The 25,231-nt window shown below is 39.7% G+C and overlaps 1 protein-coding gene across 2 annotated transcripts in view; it reads left to right on the plus strand.

Moving 5' to 3' along the window:
* The first annotated feature begins 1,762 nt into the window (after nt 1-1,762).
* The window catches only part of LOC145338281 (filamin-B-like), a 109,015-nt gene continuing 85,546 nt past the window's right edge, over nt 1,763-25,231 (plus strand). Inside the window, exon 1 of one of the 2 annotated variants that reach the window (XM_080182901.1) lies at nt 1,763-2,136. In XM_080182901.1, the coding sequence (XP_080039027.1) occupies nt 1,764-2,136 (373 nt within the window). In that variant the 5' untranslated portion in view covers nt 1,763. The remainder of the gene's footprint in view (nt 2,137-25,231) is intronic. The other variant, XM_080182902.1, reaches the window with a different exon arrangement.

Here is a 25,231-nt window from a genome sequence, read left to right on the forward strand (position 1 = left end):
AGTTTACTCCCCACACTCTAAAGATGTGCAAGTTAGGTGGATTGGCTGTGCTAAATTGCCCCTTAGTGTTCAAAGATATGTAGGTTAGATGGATTAGCCATGGTAAATGCGTAAAGTTATCTGGGGATAGATTGGGGGAAAAAGCCTTGGTAAGGAACTTCTGCCAGACAGAGTTGGTGCAGACTCAATGGGCTGAATGGCTTCTTTCTGCACTGTAGGGATTCTATGAATGTATCAGCTTTCTGAAACAACATTCCACTCTCCTGCCCAATCCTCTGTCATCACGATTCCCTGTACAGACCTAGGAGCAGGTTTAATGAATGAACTTGAAATTTATGATGGAGGCTGGGTTGTGGGATAATGTTTCCAGTGCTGAGCCACAGCTGTCAGATTTGATTCTGAGTTAACATCTTCAGCTCAGGAAGGGTAAGGACATCCCAGTGGGTGTATTGCTAATGAATTGAAGGTGGGATATGGTTTTAAGAGCACACCTCTTCACACTCCTGTTCACTGTCCAGGGACAGCTAAGATTATGGGGGCAGGGCTGGGCCTGCCCCATTATCTAATCACAGAATTAGTTGTGATGACCCTTGTACTCAAACAGCATTTATGATGGCCATCTGCTGAAGTCTGTCATATGGGGTTGAATGAATTAGCGCTGTGAGCGGAAGAAATTAGATTATGTGCACACCGTAAATACCGATGACATTTCTCTCTGGAATGTCATGTTTAACAAGACCGGAAAGACATTTCCTCTTGAATTGTGATGTGACCGTCAGTGATGAAACACAGCTCTGGGTTTGGCAGTCAGGACTGGAATACACACCATACTTTTCACTGTACCCAATACATGCGACAATAATAAATCAAATCAAAAATCAACCCCCCCCAACATTTTACACTTTTTAACAGAAGTGTTTGTTTCTAAAACCTCAATACACATGTCAGCATGCATTTCAAAAATGTTAATGTATAAAGGAAAGCATTCCAAAGTTTGGAAGAGCAGATTATAATGTGATCCCAGTATGCTGGGACACTTATGTATATTTGAAATGGTTAAAACCACCTGTGGGATTACGCTCGGAAAACTCTTAGTGACAGCAGCTAAAGTTGACCTGACAGTAGTCCTGGCGACAAGTGGGTTGATTTTACCCAGGGACAGAGTTTAAAACTAGAGCAGAATTGAACAGAATGATTGTGTTTATAGTGCAGACATGTGGATTCACTTTCTCTGTGACTAACCGTGATTTGAATCTGATTTATTACTGTCACATGTATTAGTATACAGTGAAAAGTATTGTTTTTGATTTGATTTATTATTGTCACATGCATTGGTAAACAGTGAAAAGTATTGTTCCTTGCATGCTATACAGACAAAGCATACCGTACATAGAGAAGGAAAGAACAGTGTAGAACATAGTGTTACATTAATAGTTAGGATATAGGGAAAGATCAGTGCGCTATACAGACAAAGCATACCGTTCATAGAGTACACAGGGGAGAAGGAAAGGAGAGGGTGCAGAATTTAGTGTTACGGACACAGCTAAGGTGTAGAGAAAGATCAACTTAACATGATAGGTCCATTCAAATGTTTTGATGGCAGCAGGGAAGAAGCTGCTCTTGAGTGTGTTGATACGTGACCGCAGACTTTTTAATCTTTTGTAACCCTGTCTGTCCCTCGTCCCTCCCTCTCTAACAGTGAAGCTGTGGGCAGACAGACTCCCGGAAGTGTACAGAGGCTTTATAAAGGAGGCGGCGGCAGTATGAGCACGCATGTGCAGAGGAGGGAGCCAGAGCAGCATTTGCAGTCGCGGCAGCAACAGCAGGGGGACAAAGACGCCGAGATGCCGGTCACCGAGAAGGACTTGGCGGACGACGCTCCATGGAAGCGGATTCAGCAGAACACCTTCACCCGCTGGTGCAATGAGCACCTGAAGTGTGTGAACAAACGCATCCACAACCTGCAGAGTGACCTGGCGGACGGCCTGCGCCTCATTGCCCTGCTCGAGGTGCTGAGCCAGAAGCGAATGTACCGCAAGTACCACCAGAGACCCACCTTCAGGCAGATGCAGCTGGAGAATGTGTCCGTGGCGCTCGAGTTCCTCGACAAGGAGAACATCAAGCTGGTCTCTATCGGTGAGTCCCTTTTTCCCTCCCTATCTGGTTTAAAAACTCCCCTCCTCAGAGGATTGTCTCTAGCCGTATGAATAAACTTAGACCAAAAGTTGTCCTTGTTCCACAAGGTACGTCTGAGATTTTATTTTTTATTATTTGTTCGATTCTTGGGCAACCAGAGCCTTCAGCTTTAGTGAACCTGAGCCTTATATCGTCACCATGGCAACTTGTTTTTTAAATCTTTTTCCCCCACACACAAGCCCGTGGATTTATTATTGAGAATTTCAAACTGCCTCGCTTTTTCTGCACATGCTGCATTGTATTTTATTCCTGGCTTTGCTGTGAAGACATTGCTCAGCGGTTTGTTGCTTGTATTAATTTCCAAAAGTTTGAAATGCTCGATCGCCAAGTTCAGTTCTCCATATCCCCACTCTGATTTTGGAAATATTCTCCTTTGTGTGGGGGTGGGATTCATAGCCACTGACCCAGCTGAAATAGTTTCTAAGAGGGTTTGCTTTGAAGTGTGAATAGGAAGCTTGAACAATTGTATCCCACTTTTAAAAATATACATTAAATTTAGCTGCTCTAAATGTGGAATAATTTAGTTCTCTTTTTCTGTCTGGCCTGTAGCTATTTATTGAGTAGGGTGTGGTACCTTCAGGTGCAGACTTGGATTCTCATTCTCACTCCTATAAGTGACTGAATTGCTCCTGCCTCTCCTACAATCTCTCAATCTGTTTTGAGTTCTGATTAATATGAAACAACTTTGGGGCGGGGTGGGGGGGAGGAAGAGATGGTTTATGCATGTTATTTTCCCTCTGTCAACAGTGATATGTCATTGTGTGGATTTGTGAGGCATATTACTGTTGGGAAATGTATGTCATTTGAGCATTTTTTTCAACTGGTAAGCAGTTGAACTTTAGTCGTTTCAATTGCTGCCTTTTTTAAGCTTGCTTTTATCTGCTGTTAAACAATGAGCCAAACTTTTGGTTAAAGATTAGCTGGAGGGTGTGATCTGGAAAACTAGCCTTCTGCTGGTGACACTGAAAACCTGAATGACCCAAGTTGTTTGCTTTTTAATTCATTGGCAATAGTTGACCCATGACATTACACAAGGAATTTGTGTATGAAATATTGATACTCCAATCTGCTCTGTGATTCTTATTTTAGATCAGCTGATTGTCTTGTGTGGAAGCTTGTTAAAAGCTGCAAAACTTAGTGTTGAGAAATCCTTGTGTAGAGTTTTGATAGCCTGGGGAAAAAATGTGCAAACTCTCCAGTAAATTGCAGTCTGACCTTTATTTTTTTAAAAGTTGTAAGATGGCTAAACCAAGAGGTCAGAAGTATGACTTTGACCATGTCAGTGTAGGGAATGACTGGTTATACCCCCTTGAATCTATTTTTGTGATCAAGTCCAACTAAATGGATTGCTGCAGTGTGAATATTGCATTTACAGAAATAGATTTGATTTTGAACTCGACTTGGCCATGTTATCTTGATCAACAGACCTCCTGATGAATTTTTCCCCCCATTTTCACCCCCGACCAAAGGATTAACTTGGTTATAAATAACTGATTCAAGTACTTATCTAGGAGAGATGCAGTGAACAGTTCATTATGATGAGTAACACAAAGCCACTGTAAAACATGACATCACTGCTACCATCAGACATAATTGATCCATCGTTCCACCAGATGTAAGACTTCATTCATAGCTCAGGCCTCTTGAGGATTCATACCTGATGTCCCAGGTAGCAAGTTACACCAGCTGTCTACTAGACTCACTTCTGTCATTTGGTGTAAAAGTCACTTTGTTTAGTCAATTACTTTGTCTCATGTTTTCTGCCCTCAGCTGAACTTGTTCATCAATTGCTTTGAACTCCGGTCCAAAGATGCGTAGCTGAACTGGATTGGCCATGCTAAATTGCCCCTTTAGTGTCCCAAGATGTGTAGGTTAGATAGACTATCCATGGGAAATAAGTGGTTTACAGGAATGGTGAGGGAATGGTTTTAAGATGCTTTGTCAGGTCAGTGCAGACTCAATGGGCCAAATATCCCCTCTGCACTGTAGGGATTCTATGCACAGGTATGATCCTTGGAGAAGGACAAGTGTGCAAAGCATTAGTGGTCAATGCTAGCCCACCTTGCTGATCTCATAGGTTAGGGAAGGTTTTTTCCTTTTCATGACTGAACTTTGAGCCATAAAGTAAATATTTAGACTTGTAGTGCCCAAGCTTAACCTGTTTGGATTTTGAAAGACATATGATTTTTCTTTTGGTTTTTAATCTTGTTTCTGAAGTTGCCAATAACATTACTAGCTACTAGTAAATCCAGCAGATGCCTCTTTCTCATCTGAATGTTTTGAGTTGTTGAAAGCTTAAAATAACTGAACCTTGATGGGAAGGGAATACCAAAATCCTGTTCAAGGCATTCATTGTCTAGTAGAAAACTACTGTAAATTGTTGCAGTACTTTCAGAACTAACTGGATGCAGAGACGTTTTTCTTCTGAACCTTGAAGCTCTAATTTTATATTACTCCATGGGTCTCAAGTGACAACTCAAGAACAACTATAACAGCCACTCATTGGTTAGATACTGCAACTTGTGGGCTCTAGGATTTCCTTCATTGTACAAGATATCTAACTTTGCAGTTTGTAGCCTACTCTTTAAGGATGCTTTGTCATTTAACCTGCATTAAAGATCCAGAAATTCTGATAATAAAGCTCTATTAAATCGTAATGACTAACTCCCCAGGAAGCTTATTCTTGTAGTGCTATATAAATGGCTGGACCCCCCTCCCTGTCACCACCACCACCAAGATGCCTGCATTACCTGTATGGTCCTGTCTGAATTATTCCTTGTTATGGTTACTGGAGACTAATAGCAACTACTTTTGAATCAATTATGTTTTTCTCGATTGCTCTATCCAATGACTTAGTTGCAGAATTCAAAGTAAACAATTTGATCAGAGTTATGGACTTGCTTGAGGATGAGAATTTACAAGTCAAAACCTGCTGAATCCATAGATGTGATCATTGAACTTTTAGAATCGTACAGAGCTGGGCTGTTCAGCCCATCAAGTCTGCATCAACCACAATCCCCTTCCCTGCTCTATCCCTGTAACCCCTCATTTACCCTGCTAATCTCCTTGACACTGAGGAACAATTTCTCATGGCCAGTCCACCTAATCCATCCATCTTTGGTGTATGGGAGGAAACACACAGACGCAGGGAGAAATGCACAGACTCCACACAGTGATCCAAGCTGGGAATTGAACCGAGGTCCCTGGTGCAGTGAGGCAGCAGTGCTAACCACTGTGCTGCTGTACTACTTTTAACCATCTCCTCTTCCTTCTACAATACAAAAGATGTGCTGGTTGGGTGCATTGGCCATGCTAAATTCTCCCAAGGTGTACCTAAACAGGTGCCAGTGTGGTGACTAGGATTTTCATAGTAACTTAATTGAAGTGTAAGTGTAAGCCTACTTGTGACACTAAACTAAATATTTATGCAGTAAAGGACTAAAAGTCCTAGAAGTAAATAAATGCTGACAGTGTAGAAGATTCAAGTTCCAGTTGATTGTTTGGGGTTCAATAGCGTCTAAAATACTTAAACTGACTCAATGAATAAATTAACTTTCTGGATTTTCAGCAAGCAAGCTTTCTTTTTATGAACACGTGTACATATTGCTGCATTATTTGGTGTGCATGCAGTGGTGGTGGTCTGCATGAGGTGATGCAGGGCAGGAAGTTCTAAAGATCCCTACGTTTCTAGGCTGTCCAGCTGATATCAGGAAAGCAGGTTGACGTTTCTGCTGCTTTACAAATCTATTTAGCTGCAGAGATTCAGATACACAAGTGATGAAACTTTACCATTCCCTAAATGTAATCTTGCTCTGATGTGACTGAGGCCATGAGCAATAACATGTCCCCTGTGGTATGGCATAATGCAATGTCCTCCTCAGTCTTTAAATTTATTAGACTATAATTGTCAAACCGTTTTACTCACAGCTGTAAGTTCAGTCTTGGAAACTGGTACTTAAAATACCTGCAAAAAGAGAATTCCTTTTGAGCTTGTAATTTAGTTGGCTGATTTTATAAATTTCCAATTTTCCTACTCCACCTTTGCACTGGGTCTCCTACCAAAACATTCTAATAAACAACCTTTTGAACACCTTCCATGCACCATGTTATTGACTGGCTCAGTAGGCACATTTTGGTAATAAATTTGGCAAATGTTTTAAGCAAGAAGTCTGCTAATGGAACTTTGATTTTCCATTTAGTTCTGGTTAGAGATGGGGAATGTTTTAAATATCCTTCCCACAAAGTTTGGATAACTCGGGCCTTTAATCAGTTGTGCGGAATTCAGCCAGGATTATGGATGCCAGAATTCTGGGCAGAAAGAAATTTGGTCTGGCAGCATCTGTGGATAGAGCAATGGAGTTAACATCAAATTCAATATGATTCTTTGGTAACTTATTACTAGTAAAATACGGTGCTGCTGCAGTGCTACTTTAGCCTCCACTCTATGTTCAGTTTGCTATCACTGCATGGGAATAGAATATTACAACATGCAGTTGCATTTTTACAGCCAGTGAAACCCATAAGTTAATTTCAATGATCAGGCTGCACATGCCTGATGGTGGTTGAGGTGGGTACAATTTTAACTTTTTAAAAAGCATTTAGTTGCATGGGTACAATGGGTACAGAGGGATATGGGCCAAATGCAGGCAATTGGGATTAGCTTAGGGGTTTTTAAGAGGGTGGCATGGACAAGTTGGGCTGAAGGGCCTATTTCCATGCCATAAACCTCATGACTCTATGACTGCAATTTAACCTGCATCGACTCAATGTGATTTCCCTGTTGAACCCAGATACTGGTTCTCAACTTGCCATGAGTTCATAATCCTTGGAGGTTTTTTGTTTACTTTATTCCAATCCAATCAAGTCAAATTAAAGCCAATTCAGAGTCCCAACAAGTGGGGACATTCCCGATCCAAGCTGACAAGACAGGGCTCTCACCTCCTGTCTTGGGCTTGACCTACATGATCCAAGCTGATTGGAGTAGCTGTAGCTCCTCCTCCAAGACTTGATCTTATTTGCATCTTAGCCAAAAGGCCGAGATGCTGCTTTAAAAAATTGCTGCAAATGAAGTTGAAACGTAACCTAATGACTTGAACCAAGTGCAGCATGTTGATACTACACTTGAACTTAGCCAAAAGACTGAGAAAGCGTCAAGATTTCTATGCCTGACCTCAGCATCCAGGAGCAATTGCTGTAAAGAACAGATTGTTCAAGCCACATTGCCTACTGTCTCACTGACTATGCAAAATTAGCCAAACAGATTAATTGAAAATAATGCCCTGAGGCCCAAGCATTCCTTCCACTAAGGTGCTTGCTGTTCCATAAGCAAAAATAGAACCTTGTTAATTCAGTTCTGGATGAATGCAAAGAAATCCTGAGGAAACCCACGCAGACAGCAGGAGAATGTGCAGTCTGTGACCCAAGCCAGGAATTGAACCTGAGTCCATGGTGCTGTGAGGCAGCAGTGCTATCAGTCACTTCCACTGCATTACTGCGGTTTTGCACGGCTACTGTTTTTTGCATTTTTGGGTGCAAATACAAAATATGCTTTAAAGAAACAAATATTTGGAATGCTTTTGCCAAGGTAGATGTAAAAGCACCAACTGATTAAACCCTTCTCTTCGAGAAGGGACAGTTTTTTTAACCCCACTTTGTGACCTGATATTTTAATATTCATACCACAACTAACCAGTAAAGTTGAGTTAATATCCTTTTGGGCTTCTCCTTTAATCTGCTCCCAGAGGATTTATCTAATCTGTTTTAGTGACGAAACTGGAAATTAGTTTTTTGGGCTGCTGGGAGTGTGGGAGAAAGGGACAGTGGCTGATGAGAATTTTCATCCTTGATTCCCAAAAAAAAGTATAAACTCTAGTCTACAATGCTAAGTGATCCAATATTAAGATCTTTTGGTGGTAGCATTGAAATCTTGAGGTGTGACTTGTGGTGAATATCTGTAAATGGTTTTCTTGGCTGCTTGGTTTTGAGTAAGAGTGGAAAGGAGCCCAGTCTGTAAATGTGCTTGTTGCAAGCAGCCATTTGAGAAATAGCTGGAGGCAAGCAGCCAACTAACTTTTATATATTGAAACTGTATGTATTCAACAACTGTCATTTAACAATCAACAGAAATGTTTGCTTCTGTTGGACTCCAGTTTTGTGACCAATAAAACTGTTGAAGGCTTTGTTTTGATTTCTACAAGCTGAACTTTCCTAGAAAAGTGTTCTTTCTTTTAGGTTTTAAGCAGAGATGAAATATTTGAAGCATCTAAACAGCTGGTTAGTTCACTTTAATAGAATAAGAAAACATGGAAAACAACTGATTTTGTGACAGTCACCAACTACTCTGTAGAAGAATTTTAGTCACATAAGAACATAAGAAATAGGAGCAGGAGTAGGCCATCCAGCCCCTCGAGCCTGCCCCGCCATTCAATAAGATCATGGCTGATCTGTCGTGCCTCAGTTCCACATTCCCACCCTCTCCCCATAACCCTTAATCCCCTCGCTTATCAAAAACCCATCAACCCGCACCTTAAAAATATTTAGCAAGGCAGCCTCCACCACTTCAACAGGCAGAGAATTCCAGAGATTCACCACCCTTTGAGTGAAGAAGTTCCTCCTCAACTCTGTTCTAAACTGCACGCCCCCCCCCCCTGCCAACTTGAGGCTGTGCCCCCTAGTCCTACTGTCCTTTCTGAGCGGGAAGAGTCTCTCCACCTCTATACTATCCATCCCATTCATCATCTTATGTCTCAATGAGATCTCCCCTCATTCTTCTAAACTCTAACGAGTACAAGCCTAGTTTATTCAGCCTCTCCTCATAGCTCAACCCCCTCAACTCCGGTATCAGCCTAGTAAACCTCCTCTGCACTCCCTCCAAGGCCAAAATATCCTTGTGTAAGTGTGGCGACCAAAACTGCACACTACTCCAGCTGCGGCCTCACCAATGCCCTATACAGCTGCAGCAAGACCTCCCTACTTTTATATTCAATCCGCCTCGCTATGAAGGCCAGCATCCCATTAGCCTTCCTGACCACCTGCGGCACCTGCAGGCTGGGTTTTTGTGACTCATGCACAAGGACCCTGAGGTCCCTCTGCACTGTCACAAGTAAGGTTTGCATTAACATTGCAATGAAGTTACTGTGAAATTCCCCTAGTTGCCACACTGCCATTTGTTCGGGTCAATGTATCTAACTAGCACGTCTTTCAGACTGAGAGGAAACTGGAGCATCTAGAGGAAACCTACACCGACATGGGGAGAACATGCAAACTCCACACAGTGACCCATGCTGGGAATTGAACTCAGGTCCCTGGTGTTATGAGACAGCAGTGCTAACCATTGTGCTGCCCCAGGAGGAAAGATTTTTGAAAGGTAAATGAATTGGGTCTCTTATCCAGGGTATGTGCCTTTTTTATGTTGCAATTTTTTATCTTCAGAAGCCTAATGCCATGATGATGGAAGCTGCTGCTTAAGTGAAAGTAGATGGTGGCTACTGAGCAATGTGTACACCATCATTCAGTTCAAACATAATTAATGAAGGTGGGGTATATTTTCTTATGTACTTGGTTCCAATTATACTCATTATTTAGCACCCTCTTTGTGTGACATGCGTTTGGTGGAGACACTGCTTTTATGGATTGCTGTGCTACTTGTTTGTGGGTGGCCCCTCCCCCATTTGGCAGCTACTGGATATTTTGATAAGTGTGTCATTTTGGGGGTGCCATTGTGTCATGGTTTCCAATTTGGTCCAGAGTACAAACCTATATCCTGGAACAGTGTAAACTTGTATTTTCTTAATGGTTTGCCTCTTGTATTTGTATCAGTCTTGGAGCACTTAAGTAGAAGGTTAATGCAGAAGTTATTGCATTTGTAGAATAGTCTTCCATTGAAGTGTTGCATGTTTAAAAACATTACTCCTTGTCTTTGTTCCCTGGTGGGTGCTGGTTGCAGTATGGTCAAATCAAAGTCATCCAGGTAATAGTCCACCTGGCCACTCTAACCTGAATTGTGAAAATTATCATTACCTGGGATCATAGGCAGCACAGTGGTTCGCATTGCTGCTTTACTGCACTAGGGACCCAGATTCAATTCTAGCCTTGAGTGACATTGGTGTTTACATGTTCTCCTTGTGTCTGCATGGGTTTCCTCAGTCCAAAGGTGTAACATGTTGGATGGATTGGCCATGCTAAATTTCCCCCTTGGTGTATAAAATGTGCAGGTTAGGGGATTAGCCATGCTAAATGTGTGGGATTATGGTGGAGGCCTGGGTGAAATGCTCTACTGGAAAGTTGGTGTGGACTATATAGGCCAAATGGCTTCCTTCAGCACTAGGGATTCTATCATAGCTGAAGCATTGGTGAGCAGGAAGCTTGGGAAAGATGTTATCATTGTTACCTTTGTGTGGATTGGCATCTTGGGACAAGCCAAGTATTGCATTTTGCTGGTTGGTGTAGCTTAGAATTGTGCATATAGAAATTCATACCATCTATTGACACCTTTAGAAGGCAAATCAGCTCTTACAGGGACTTGCTGTATTAATGTAAGCCAAGGACCAAGCTAGGTCATTAGCTTGTTTTGCTGATGCTTTAGACTGAACCACTTTCTTGGCTGTTTTCAGCATTTTCTTACACTCCAAGGCACATCTCAACTCTACCCCCACTCAAATGGGAATGGAGCCCATGCTTTTGGCAACATTCTAAACCCCACACTAGCCATCTTGCCAACCAGCCACCATATAGAATGTATATCTGCAATGGTCAGATGTTACTTGGGTCTCAAATGGAGTAATGAGGTTTCAACTTTTTTGTACTATTTGCACTAAGTGTTTTCTCTGGAGGAGCTTTCTTGGGGCTTGATGCTTAGTGCTTTTATTTAGCACTGGGTGCAGTTGTTTCCTTCAAAAAGGCAGATGCTCTGTTTTAATGCATTAATAGGTTTCATATGACAATTCTTTTCCTATAATTGTCACTTGGGGTTAGGAGTGATGCAATAAATCATTGAAAAGCAAACATTAGTGTTTTGGGGGGGCCCTGAGAAAAGTGACTTAAGCGGTTGTTTCCCTCAAAACTGATGTTGCTACCTGTTTAGTGTATTTTGGCAATGTTTTGGCTGTCTCTACATATTCTCATTAAGTACAAGCACATTAAACAAATCAGTTACGATACCAATTCATTATAATGTTAAAGATCAACATCTTTCCCAAGCTTCCTGCTTACCAATGCCTCAACAGCTATGATAGAATCCCTACAGTGCATGAAGAAGCCATTTGGCCCATATAGTCTGCACCAACTCTCCAGAGCATTTTACCCACGCCCTATTCCTGTAATCCACACACATTTACCATGGCTAATCCCCTAACCTGCACATTTATGCATCAAGGGGCCAATCCATCCCACTTTGCCAAATCTAAACTCCATTGGTAAACCTAGTATAACAATCTAATTTTATAAACTTCTAACACCAAAATCATATGGGTGGAACAGTACTAAGAACTGCTGCTTCACAGCACCAGGGACCTGGGTTCAATTCCTGGCTTGGGTCACTCTGGAGTTTGCACATTCTCACCATGTCTGCACAGGTTTCCTTGAACATTCTGAAAGATGTGCTGGTTAGGTGCATTGACAGGTGTCAGATTGTGGCAACTAGGGGCATTTCACAGTAACTTCATTGCAGTGTTAATGTAAGCTTTACTTATGGCTAATTTTTTAAACTTTCCATAGCTTAAGATTGTCCAGCAGATCATGAGGATTAACCAAATAGTCCAGTATTGAACATGTTGTTAAAGTAGCTGAGTTATTGGAAATAATCACAATTTGGTGCAGTGTGTGGGTTTAATCAATCCATCTGCAAAATTGTCCAACTTTCCAGCAAGCATGTTTGACCTAAACAAGGAGAACAGGAGATGCTGTATATAGGTTGATGTAGCATTGAGAGTGGCAAGATTACCACTCCTGTTTCACGTGCTTTTAAAATGTATGAACAAAACATGTACAACAAATCTCAAACTATTGATTTGGGTTCTTGTGGTACTTCCTGCTTCAGAGCAGGTTAGTCCATTATCTCTATGGGTTTTTTGTTGTAAGTCTTTTTTAAGAAAAAGCTAAAGATATTTGCATTGTTTAAAATGTTAAAGGAAAGTGGGGGGAGGGTGCAGTATGATTTTTTTTCTTGGGGATTTCAACATGTAGATACTTGACAAGAATTGCACTGTTGCAGTTTGCTCTGGCTGTTGTCTTAATGTAAATTGCACACCTTGTGAAAATGTTTTGAAGTATTTAGTACCATAAGGTGTTGATCACCTGTTGCGTCTGTTTTATATTGACTTGCAGGAGTAGTGCATGCTCTGCATCCACAAAAGCAGCTATCAAAATTTGTAAAACACTGGAGTAACTATATGGATTTTATAACTACAGTCTTGTAAATGTTGGCTCAAATTAAATTGGACAAAGCTATTCTCTTTCCTTGGCCTCACTTACCAAATTTAACTTTAATGCATGAATGGCCATGGAAGAAGTAGGTATAAAATTCTGCTTGTGCCACAGTTGCATTTTTTTGTGCAGGCTTATCACAAGACCTGTTGTGTCTTGTCCTGAATTATGCAACTGCTTGGCAAATGTTGAATTTGCAGTAATGGTTCTGTTTTTTCCTTTAGCAACTTGTATTTTGTTTCTCCAGCTTAGCGGAGAAGTGAAGAAGAATGAAACTACTTGACTTGTTGGCTTAATGGTGATACTTACCTCTGCTTGGCCTATGATGCTTATGTTCATAGAATAAAAGTGGAACATTAATGAGTTTCCTTTGAATGTGTAGTTTACTGCCCTGACAAATTGGAACCCTAAAAGCAGATTAAAATATAAATTAGACATTAGTGCATAATCTTTCAATGAGGCTTTCATAAGATATTTTATTGAATACTGTTAGTGGTAGAACCCTGTTGGAGATCAATAACTGGGTGGTTGTTAGTAGCAATGTATGCCCATTTAAAATTGCCTCAAGTATTGGAAGTTAATGGTTTCTTGCAGCAGTTCAGAAAGCTGGAAAGTGTATGGTGGCTCACTCAGGCCTCCTATAGGGATGGTATTTAAAACAAATGCATTATACTATGGCAATTTCTTGCTGAAGTGTGCATGTTCACTAGAATTCATGATGACTTCAATAAATCCTGTTTCACATTCCATCAAACTAGCCTTCAGAATAAATGAAGAACTGAATGTACAACAGGCTTCAAACTATTGATTTTGCTTCTTGATTGCACTTGGCAGAATTTGAATTTCCATCACCTGATGGTTATTTTGATAGTGACATTCTGCAATTGTAGGATATAAACACTACAAACTAGAATTATTTGACTCAATATCCATTTGAAAGGTTTTAATGGACTATATGTCCACACAACACATCAAATAGCTTCCCTTGAAGTTGGTTAGTGTTGGGAATAAAGCTGAATAGAACTATTGTCTGCAACTGGCTGGCTCATTCCCATCGTTCTGCTAGTTTGATTTATGATCTGGACATGTCACAACTATTACACATGATGAAATAAACAACCACTTCTGTTAAAAGTTTTCAGTTTGTTTTGGTTTGCAAATAAATGGTGAATAAAGCTTTTATCTACTCCTGTAACTTTATCATTAAAATTTCCCCACCTTGAAACATTTGTTTCCAGAATTTATTTGAAACTAGTTATACTATATGGGAATTGGCTACAACTGAACCATAGTTCTAATACAGAATTTAGTTATGCTGTTACATGTTAATAATGAAGCTTGGTTATTGTAACATTATTCTATTAAGACAGAATATCCAAGGTATATACTCACTACATGAATTTTAAAACAAATGTCCAGGTTTTCCTTCTATCACCACACATTACTGTGTTCATTATTCCCCCTCCTTTTTTGATACTTGTACTTTCCTTGTCCATCTCTTGCACACTATTGTTCTTGTGGCTACAGATGTTCCTATACAAAGGATATTACAGCAGTAATGCTGAGAAAGAAGCAAAAGCCAATGGATGGAAGGCTTGAAATTGATAGAAAATGAAGGTCATGAAACATGGAGAGGAAATTATTAACTTGGATAAATCTCAATTCTAAAATTAATACAGTACTTGATTCTTTAATTCAAAATTGGAGACTTGTGTTCAGCCCAAGGTGGGTAGTATAATATCTGGTAAAACATGCTTGCAATAGAATTCCAGCAGTGCATGTGGGTCCAGTTGATGCACCATGAAGACTTGTGTTTTGATCTACTCAGTTAACCTCTGCTTTTAGAGAAGGTCATTTTTGAAAAGTTTTCACTTGTCTCCACTTCAGAATGTATTTAAATGTGGAAGGAACTATACTTCAGAGGCAGAATTAATCTGTAATAGTTTGCACCCTTGGAAAGGACTAGTCTTGACAGCCTAGGCATGTTCCGTGCAGGGGAAGTGATACTGTTCAAGTTGTAGCTGAGATCCCATTTATCTACAGCAGATCAGATGACGCTATTCAAAATAGTCTGGATTAATTCAAATCACTGACTAGTCCTTCCTCAAATATAACAAATGGGTAATTATCTTGAGCAGCAAATGGCATTTTGGCTGTTTGATTTTATAACTGCACTTATTGCACCAATGCAGTGTCTTGATGTCCTGAGGCCATAAAGAACTGTAAGGACTGTTTTGCTTTAATAGTTGCCAAAGATCAGTCTTGATACAGCAGAAAATGAAACAAGTGACCATCTCCATCTGTAATTTATGGATCTCCAGTTCATTTTCACTTAACTTCATGGTCAGTTGAACTAATTGAGTCCCATTCAACAATTGTATCTCCCTAGATGAATTTTGGTTTTTAAGCACGGGAGTTTCTTCATACTTGATTTATAAATAAGTCCAGTCTATCCAAATATAGCTTTGAATTTGTCTGAGCAGGTCCACTGGGAAGCTTCTAGAAACATAGGTATTTCGTTTACAGCATTACAGGTAGATATTCATGAATTTATGAAGCATAATTTATTGAGAATTAAACATGCACAACAGCACTTGTGCAAAAATTTAAGTTTGCTGCATTAACTATTTTAAACTTCAGTTTTGAAAGCAGATCTGATCAGATCTCTCCTTCCCCCATCTCCCTTCCCCATCTACACCTTTTTAGCATTACCTGATTTTTTTTTTTCTTATTTAACTTTCAGGCTGTGTAAAACTAAAGTTCACAAATTTGAGATTCTCAAAATTCTTTGAACCATATATTTTCCATTACTTTTTGGACTCTATCTGATCAGTACAATCCTTTGCTGCCATCTTTGGAGATATTTAGTGTTGGACGAGCGTAAACACAGTAAGGTGTCTCAGTGCCAGGTTAAAGTCCAACAGGTTTGTGGCAGCATAAGCTTTTGGAGTTTTGGGCTGGAGCCTAAGATTCCAGAAGCTTGTGCTGCCAAATAAACCTGTTGGACTTTAACCTGGCATTGTGACTTGCTGGTCATCTTTGACAATTATTATAAATGTTGCACAACCCTTGCATTGAAGTGGAAAGATGCGTGCACACCCAATTGGGCCTCCAAATTGTAACCAATTACTTATTATTTATACTGAACAATTTAGTGAGATTTTCTACAATTAGAAAAGGGGCTGAATGGTGTAGATAAATCACTTGCAGTACTTAAATGAAAGCCAAACCAAAGGTATCTATCTAAACAATTAGATAACACTTATCAATCCTTCATTTAAATCTGCTTCAAGAGTGGGTCCTCCCAGATTTCATCCACTTCAGAGACCAACAGTTTTGAGGAGCTATGCCTACTCCAATCAGCTTGGATCATGTAGGTCAAGCTCAAGACAGGAGGTGAGAGCCCTGTCTTATCAACTTGGATCAGGAATGTCTCACTTGTTGAGACTCTGGATTGGACTTGACCTGATTGAATTGGAATAAAAACAATCCAGAGTTTCAACAAATTGAGACACTCCTGATCCAAGCTGACAAGACAGGGCTCTTATCACCTGTCTTGGGCTTTGATCTACATGACCCAAGCTGAATGGAATAGGCATTGCACATCCTCCAAGGCTTGATCTCACTTGCATCTTAGCCAAAAGGCCAAGATGCCACTTTTTTAAAAAAGTTGCTTCAAATTAAGCTACAATGTATAAGACTCTGAATTGGACTTGATTTGAATTGGAATAAAAATAAAGACCAACAGTTAAGTAAACATTGCTGTAAATTGTGAAATTGAGCAACTGGACAAGTCAATACTGCTAGTATATTGGGGGTAAAGGTGTGCTGGATAGGACTGACATTTCATACCTAATTTCAATGTGCACAATTGTTGTCACAGCAACATCCATGGTTCAGTTTCTAGCTGCCTTGAGTTAACTTGCATTTATCTAAAAATAGTCCAGATGTAACTTATTCAATTTTAAGTTAGAGGAATGTGTTTTTAAACTCCAAGTAATCTTTTTAGGGTGACATTATCCTTATGGGCTAGGTTTCAGGGAAAATCCATGGAGGGGTGAAAATGGCAGTGAGAACCAGATTCTGGAACTTTGCATGCACACTACCCCTTTCCAGCATTCCTAATGGCAGGGACTGGTTTGACTGAGCCTGCAAGCTGACATGTCTGGCTCCATTGCAGTGATGTCCTGTCCTCCACAGTTCAAGTTGGGGTTCATAGTACTGCAAGCTATAGTCTGCTTGAGGGGAACCTTCTAGTTCAAAGATTGTGTTGTATTTAAATGCCCATTCACCCACTATATTGCATAGTGACAACGAGATGTTGGAAAAGTAAACATTGTCACAACATTTTTCATGTTAAGGCCCTTTATCAATAGCTGAAAACGCAAGCACTTGAAAGCTCTTCCCTTGTCCTTAATTCCCCATAACCCTTAAATAGCTGCCTTTTTGAGCATTTTGAAATCTTTTGTGATGGATTGGGAAAAATGAGTAATGCAATGAAATTTGATAGACTGAATAATGGGTATGGATTAGTGACTTGCAATACTTAACTTCAAGCCTGCTTTTGTATAATGCAGAAGATAAGAATCCAACTTTATGATTGTTCATTAAAGTATAGTTCAAGAATGGTTCCTTCAGGACACAGTACATGCAGTATTCTTAACTAAGCAAGCATTCTGAATTTCCAGTCACTTATTGCAGAAATGCCACCTTTCCTCTCCTCTCCCTGAACTATCCAGGATGGAAGTTTAAATGCAGCTGAGATTAGCAATTTATAGAATTATGGTAGAATGACTCCAGTCACTGCCTGGGGCAAAATGTGCTTTGGAAGTCATTTTTAGAACTGCAATTTAGTTGTCTAACTTCCATTTAGTATACTCTAGAATTTGTAAGTATTTCCATTCTGCATAAACTGAGATTAGTTTCTAGCTATTGTCCAATTTTGGTAAGACCCTTTAAATACCAACTAGCCTGGTGTTACAGCCTTGTTGCACTTGCATTGTGATTTGAGGGCTTGTGTTCACATTTGATCTTTAAAGTTATCTGCTGGCTGATACTCCAACACTTCAAAGCCACAATCTCTACTGTCTAGAAGGACAAAGGAAGCAGATGCATGGGCACACCACTGCAAGCCATGTGTTGTCCTGATGGAACTAACATCACTGTGTTAAAATCTTAGACTTCCCTCCTAACAGCACTGGTTGTACCTACACTGTGGACTGCAGAAGTTCAAGAAGGCAGCTCACTACCACCTCAAAGGCAACTAGGGATGGGCAAGAAATATTGGCCTAGCCAGTGACACTCATATCCTGCAAATGAATAAATGAAACACTTGGCAGTTACCATGTCATCTTTTCTGGGCCAATTGCAACTGGGAATACACCAGCATAGATTACTTCATTTTGAGACATGCAAATGTGGATGAGTAGTGCAGAGAATTGGCCATCAGTCTGAGGTAGTAACTCTTTGGAATGTTAATACATGCCCCACCTGCCTTCTTGACTTGAGTAGTTTAAAGTTAACTACCCCTTTGAGCAGAATTACTAACTACAAAAATGTGGGTGTCAGTGGCACTAAGTAATTACCCTAAACTTGATTAGTATCTTGTGTATTTTCCACCAGTGGCAAATACCAGTAAAAGTAACTTCTGAATTCCTACTTGATGAATAGCTGTAAAAATTCATCTCAGTAGTGTAATCTGAGCTTCTGCCTTTCTGATCAATTCTTATACTAGATTCTAAGTACCTTTTTCAACTAATTTTTTAATAGAATCTGGATTACATCTACCTGGGTTGAATTCTTGCTCCTGACCAATCTTTCAAGGTCTTGCACACGTCTTGTTTGCTTCCTTCATCGAATACTAAATCAAGACTGATTCATATATTGGTGAACATCAAGCTAGTGACATTTTTAATTAGCCAGCCATAGAACAAGTTCCAACGTGATGGTATTAACATGTATATTTCTGGATAGGCTGTTTATGGCTTGCTTTTGTTTGAGTTATCAAGTTGTCTTGATTGTAAATCATGATCCTGAAGTGTGTAGATATTTCAATGAATTCCCAGAAAGTAATGCAAGTTGAATATTGGGCTTTGCAGATGGGCCTGATTCAAAAACCATAAGAGTATCCCTATAGATTCATAGGATGCTGTTGTGGTGTGTTGAGATACTAAGCTATTTTAGATAAAGCAGTAGGTGATGAGGATAGGGAAATTAAGTAGTCACCTCCTAAAACCACTTATCTTTCCTACAGATATGTTTGAATCTGTCCCAACCATTTATTGAAACCACTCTAACCAGTTACAAATTGCATCCTCTAACAGTGCAGTTTCTCTCCTTGTGCCTGCAGCCTTTTACAGATCAACCACATCTTTCAATGCTCCTACAGTTTTCCAATTGAGTGGGGTTGTCTTTGATTCCCTTGTCTATCCAGTTGTGGTCTGAGCAACTCCAGTAGTGATTGCTTCCACCACTATCAACATGCTCTTCAAGGAGCTAAAATTGTCCTTTTTGTCCAAAGATGTGTAGATTAGGTGGATTAGCCATAATAAATGTGCAAGGGTTAAAGTTTGTTTACTAGTCACAAGTAGGCTTGCCTTAATGCTGCAATGGAGTTACTATGAAAATCCCCTAGTCGTCACAGTTTGCCTGTTTGGGTACACCAAGGGAGAATTTAGCATGATTGAGGCACCTGGCCAGCACATTCTTCAGACTGTGGGAGGAAACTGGAGCACCCATAAGAACCCACAGACATGAGAATGTGCAAGCTGGAAATCAAACCTAGATTTGTGCTAATCATTGTGCCACCATGCAGGGAGTGGGTGGGATGCTGATGTGCAGAGTTGGTGCAAATTTGATGGTCTGTTCCTTCATTGAAGGGGTTCTGTGATTCATGATGCTCTGCAGTAACATCATCCAGACATCACAAGCTTCCAAGTTTTCACTTTTCCAACTCATCCACTGCTTCTGTCTAATATCCAATCATGATTAAACAACCATTTCCAGTTAAATATTGAACTGTAGCCATTACTTTGGGTCCCTATATTTCATGTAAAATATGAAGCAGACTATTTGTAACCTTGGTATCTTTATTGGAACCTTAATTGAGCTTCCGTTCACACCAGTGTAGACTGCTTACTTCAAGCCTCTCCATAAATTGTCTCAAACCATCTGCCACTAATGTTCATGTAGGGTGTCGCTAGGGTCTGGGGGCATAGATATTGCTGTAGTTAACATGGGCAAAGACAACACAATGGCAGAGGAAATTAGAAACTCATAATGAGCAGTGATGTGTCAAACGAACTGAAGTTATGTCCATTGGTAGGGCAAAATAGAAACATCACCTCCAACTTGAGACTGGGATAAAAGAACAAATGGATCTCTGAATACTGATTAACAAATTTAAAACCTATGTTGCAAGTCAGTTATCAACATTACAATTCATTTTCTAAGGATATAGAATTCAAAAATATTGATTTTTGTGCAGCCTGATAATTCAGTTAACTCTTTTCAGTCTTGTGTTTTTTTACATTATGGACACCAGAGCTATGCAGTGGCAAACAAAATTGGAAGGACTGATGCAAAACTCAAATTACATCCATTGGAAAAGAGTGAATTGTTTGGGGCTTTTAATTATTTCCTTAACAGGACATGTAGAAATGCCTTTGCATGAGTGGATAGAACATAAAATACTCTGCCCTAGAAGGAACATTTTAAACAAAGACGAAAGAAATGGGAATAGGATGTACTGAAAAGCTGAGATGATGGATGGAGCATTAACAGCATTTTGAACTATGACCTATTTTGTGCTCTACTACATAATCCTTTGCCATCTCCAAATGTGATACTTAAATGGGTATTGAGGCTTTACCCTGATCTGACATGTCCCTATGCTTGCTTCTGTCCTTTCTCTCCTGTGGCTCCAATGTGTGCAATATTTCCTGCTAACATTCTTATCCTTGAATAAATGCTCATACTTTTGCATCATTAATCTTTCCTCCTGTGTTTTCTTCCCCACATATAAACAACCTCATTGGTGACCATCTTTCATGTATACAAGACCTCCACACTCCTTGAGCATCTTTGCAGCCCCTAAGGCAAAATACAAACCACTTGCTCCTTCTAACTAACTGCTTATCTGAATTTGGCCTTCCTTAGGCTGTGTATCCTTTTTTAATTTTTTTGATCCAATCTCTTGGATGCTGTCCGATCAACAGTCTGTGGTGAATGAAACCATGGTAGAGTTCAACTCTTCTTGCAGCTAAGGATTCTGAAATCCATGGATGGAGGACAAATTGCAAGCAGTTGGATTAAGCGTCTGCTCTTGGTGACCTGAGCTTTCATCCCACTTGCAGGAAAAGTGATTTCATCAGCATGGAATGCATTTAGCTAGGTACAAAGAGCTTCACTCACAGCTGCTTTTGTTGAATGGCTGGCAGTAATGTTACGTGCTAAGATCAAGCCCTGGCAACTTGCATAGCAACTTCCACCTTTTTTTTTCTGGATTTCTTTTTTCTCTAACTCAAGTTCCTTTTAAAGCAATGTTGAATTAGGGCTATGTTTGTGTGTTTTGTTTGTTATATATTCAAAATTAAACATGATGGTAAAATATTTGGCAGGATATGCTGTTCATTCCTTGGTGGCAAAATGTGGGTTTTATTGTTGTTGTCAACATTCTGTGTCACCATAGTGCACTCTGTTGAAAATTAGTGTCTGCACTTAAGTTGCTGAAGTTCCACTTGCTGGTAAAGGCTGTTTTTCAAATGTGCTGAAGTTGTGACCAGCTACTGTCTATGAATTTAGACTTTTTGTTGAAAGCCACATTGGTTCTGCATGAGACTTAATACATCAAGACTTGGCGTGCATTGTGACCTTCTTGCATCATTGCTGTCAAAAACAAACCTGCTGACATTCAAGGCTTGTCGAGGTGTGGCTGGTTTAAAACATTCTAGTGTTTCCTATTTCAGGAAGTAACTTGCCTCTTCCACTCCACCCATGCTGTATATTCAGATAAGAGGGAAAAGTTACACCAGTTGATGCTGTTGAAACTTTCCTTGTATAATAATTCTCTCATTCCCCTATTAGAACAAAGCTCCTTTAAATGAATGATTAATAGGTATGTTTATTTTGAGAAATGAACTACTCGTCTTGCCCAGGGAAGGTTGTATCAAAGGGATTACTGTAGTTGGTGTAATTCAGTCAGTGTGATCCCACGGTTTTCTGTTTTGTAGAAAAACTTCCAGAGAAGGAACAGTGAAATATATTAAGTAAAATATTCAGGTTGTAGAATTTTCAGTTCATAAAGGTTGTACAGTTTTCTCATTCTTTTATATACTTGAAGACTTTAGGACTAAATCTCTGATATTTTTGGCTGCTATGAACTTCTACAGTGGCATTTATCGTCCAGATTTCTGTGGTCTCTGGTAACTAATGACCTTCCTGTGTGTTTTGAAGGGGAGGCTCCTTTCATTACTATTAAGTCCAGAAACCATTGTTGTCACTGGTTACATGTGACGAGTCAGCTTGATGATACCAGCATTTTGACTGTCTCCAGGTATTGGGGGAGGGGGAGGGTTTAAAAAAAAACTCTCCTCCCAATCCAGGTTGCTGGGTTTTATTAAAATACTTAATCCAACTTATTGCTGTATTTGCCTGAGGATTTTAATCTAAAATTCAGTTGATCTTCAGCTGTGTGACTCCAAGTTCTCTGGAGGGGGGGGAAAAAAGTATTGACACACTACTTGGGTACTATTTTCTTCCATAGTTCTTTGCATAGCAGTTAACACCTACATTGACTGCTTTATTATAGTTATTTCACACATCTGTGTGAATTGCGAGTTTGTCCTGTGCTGACTTTTGCCATCTTGGCATACAGCTCCAAGAAGCTATATTGAGTTTTTACACTTTGCAGCTACATGCACCTGACCCAATAAAGACCAGATGTGTTATGCCCATTGGAGGGAACTTTTAATATCTGCAATTTTTTAAACATGTTTTGGTGTTTAAAATGGATTAAGCCTTGTATAATGCTACTTGTTTTAGATGTGTCATACTTGTGGGCAAAAATTGCAAATTTCAATTTAATACTTGGCAACTGCATGTTTGAGGGCAGCACATGACTTGTTAAATCAAATAGTCTTGCATTAAACTTTAATGGAATAACTGCTGTCAATTCAAGCTGCAGTAACCTTGCATTTGTACCTCCTTAAAAATCTGAATTTCTGCAACCAGTATAATGTGTACCTGTTCTAAAGTCCTCACGTTTTGAGCATTGGAAGGATAAATGTACTAAAAGACTTGGTTAATAACATGTTGGTGTTGAATTTTTCCAGCTGCCAAGCTAGTGTAAGTATCATGGGTGTTCCAAAAGAGTCCTAAAAGATCCATTGCAGATTGACTAGCCTGCAGAATGCATTGTGCAAGATCTGAATTGGACACTTGACTTGTTGAAAAGTTGCAGATGGTCTTAAACACTTTGGCTTAAATATTTTTATGACCATCTTTCCTGTGTAGTCTTGCACATCAATCGTGGTGAAGCTGTATAACCCTTAGTTTATCATTTTTAATTCTAGTGCATTTCTTAAATCCATTTGTGCAAAATGGCTAGATTCTTTCACTCACCTCTTAATACAGAAACATCTTTATAGCTAAGATTCCTGGGGAAAACATCAAATTCAGTACTTATGTTAAGAGAACTCATGTTTGAGTCCTTTTTAGAATGAACCATTAACAAATCTGGAATCTCCAGCTTGCTTGCATCCTGGTGTTTATAAAATGTGCACTAGGGAAGAACATTGAGGTGAAGGCACATGAAAAAAAGTATGATTCCTAAAGAAACTCAAACACCCTCTAGTTTGCACTTGATGTGTAAGTTGTACTCAGTGCAATGTGTGCTGCAGCCAGATGCAGCACTGAAGTATTTTTGATCCAAGACTGAAAATTTTCACTCCATTAAATCCACTACCTGTCCAAAAGAAATTGTATGTAGTTCGTTGTCTTGGTTGCTTCCTTCTGCAATTCACTTTTAATATCTAAATGGTTTAATTTCTAGCTAATGTTTTATTCTGTTGCTGCTCAGTAACTGGTGTCTCTTTGTAGGTCTGTAATATGGATTTGTGCTGTGCAAATAAAAGATTTCATTGCTGCAGCAATGCCTAATTCTTAAAGCAAGTATTTGTGGATGCTGGACTCTGAAATAACACAAATGCTGGAAAATCTCCACAGGTCTAACAGCATCTGTGGGGAGAGGAGAGCCACAGCTCCGAATCATCCAGACTCAATGTTAGTTCTGTTCTCTGAGCAGATGCTGTCAGTCATGGTTATTTTAATCTGCCCATGATGATCTATCTAAAAAGACAGCTGGCATTGTTCAAATATTTGAGCAGAAGATGTATACACAAAGCAAATTTTGTATAATGACTGCAGCTTCTGATAAACAATTATTTGGAAATGTCAGGGCTGTGCTGTCAATCATTAGCTCATCCATTCAAACCCATTTTGCTTAACTTTGAATACAAACACTGCCTAACATCTGGATTTGAAGGCAAAATTTTTGCCTTTTGTGGTTTGTGTTCATAGTATGGTGTATAATTGGTTGAAGATGGGTTTTTGTTTGGAATGAATGATTAAGTTGTAGTATTCCATTCTACAATCCAAGCCTTTCCTTTAAAAGCTACTGAATGTTTGTTTCTAACTTGCACTACTTTTGGTTCTCTAATCTGATTTCTAGCGTAAGTTAGTGGTAGAAGTGGGGCTGCACTGACCGCGCCAGGGATCTGGGTTCAATTCTCAGCTTGGATCTCTGTCTGGAAAGTCTGTACGTACTCTCCATGTCTGTGGGTTTCCTCCAGGTGGTCTGGCTTCCTCCTGCAGTCCAAAGGATATGCTGGTTAGATGCATTGGCCATGCTGAATTCTTCCTCAGTGTACCCAAACAGGTGCTGGAGTGTGGCAAGTATGGGATTTTCACAGCAACTTCATTGGAATGTTAATGTAAGCCTACCTGTGACATTAAACTATAATGCAATCTTATTTACAAGACATGTATTGAAACTTTGTAATTAGCATTAACACTGACAAGATGTACTTGACATTTTTGATGCTAAGACCTGTTATTATGCAATCTTGAGCCCCATCAGTGGTGTCTTCACACCCTACCATGTTCTCTGGTTTTTATTTCCACTAAAGAATAGAGCAAACTGTAACTGGAATAGCTACACTACCTGTGCATGAAGTTTCTATTTAAAAGCCAAGCACAGTTCTAAAAATATGGTGAATGGAAACTGGAAAACAATGACTCTGAAGTGCTTTGCTGCTGCAGCTGTCACATGTTCAGTAGTGCATTTAAGTCCAGTGCCCTGGACATCTTAAAGGTTTCAGCTTGACATTTGTAATGTATTTAAATGGTGTTTTTTCTGTTTAGTTTACAATGGTAGAGGAACACTTAAAAGGTGACTCCAATTACCTTTTAAATATTGAGTGAGCAGATGAATAGCCTAAAGGAAACTAGGAAGTGTATAATCTAGCATTTTAAAAAGAAAACTCGCCCAATCTTTAAATGACTCATTCTTGTCTACACTTTTGGATAATGTTGCTATGTCAACGTAGATGGTTTA

Source organism: Carcharhinus amblyrhynchos, chromosome 3 (assembly GCF_965287045.1).
Source record: "Carcharhinus amblyrhynchos chromosome 3, sCarAmb.v2.hapA, whole genome shotgun sequence".
NCBI classification, from domain to species: Eukaryota; Metazoa; Chordata; class Chondrichthyes; order Carcharhiniformes; family Carcharhinidae; genus Carcharhinus; species Carcharhinus amblyrhynchos.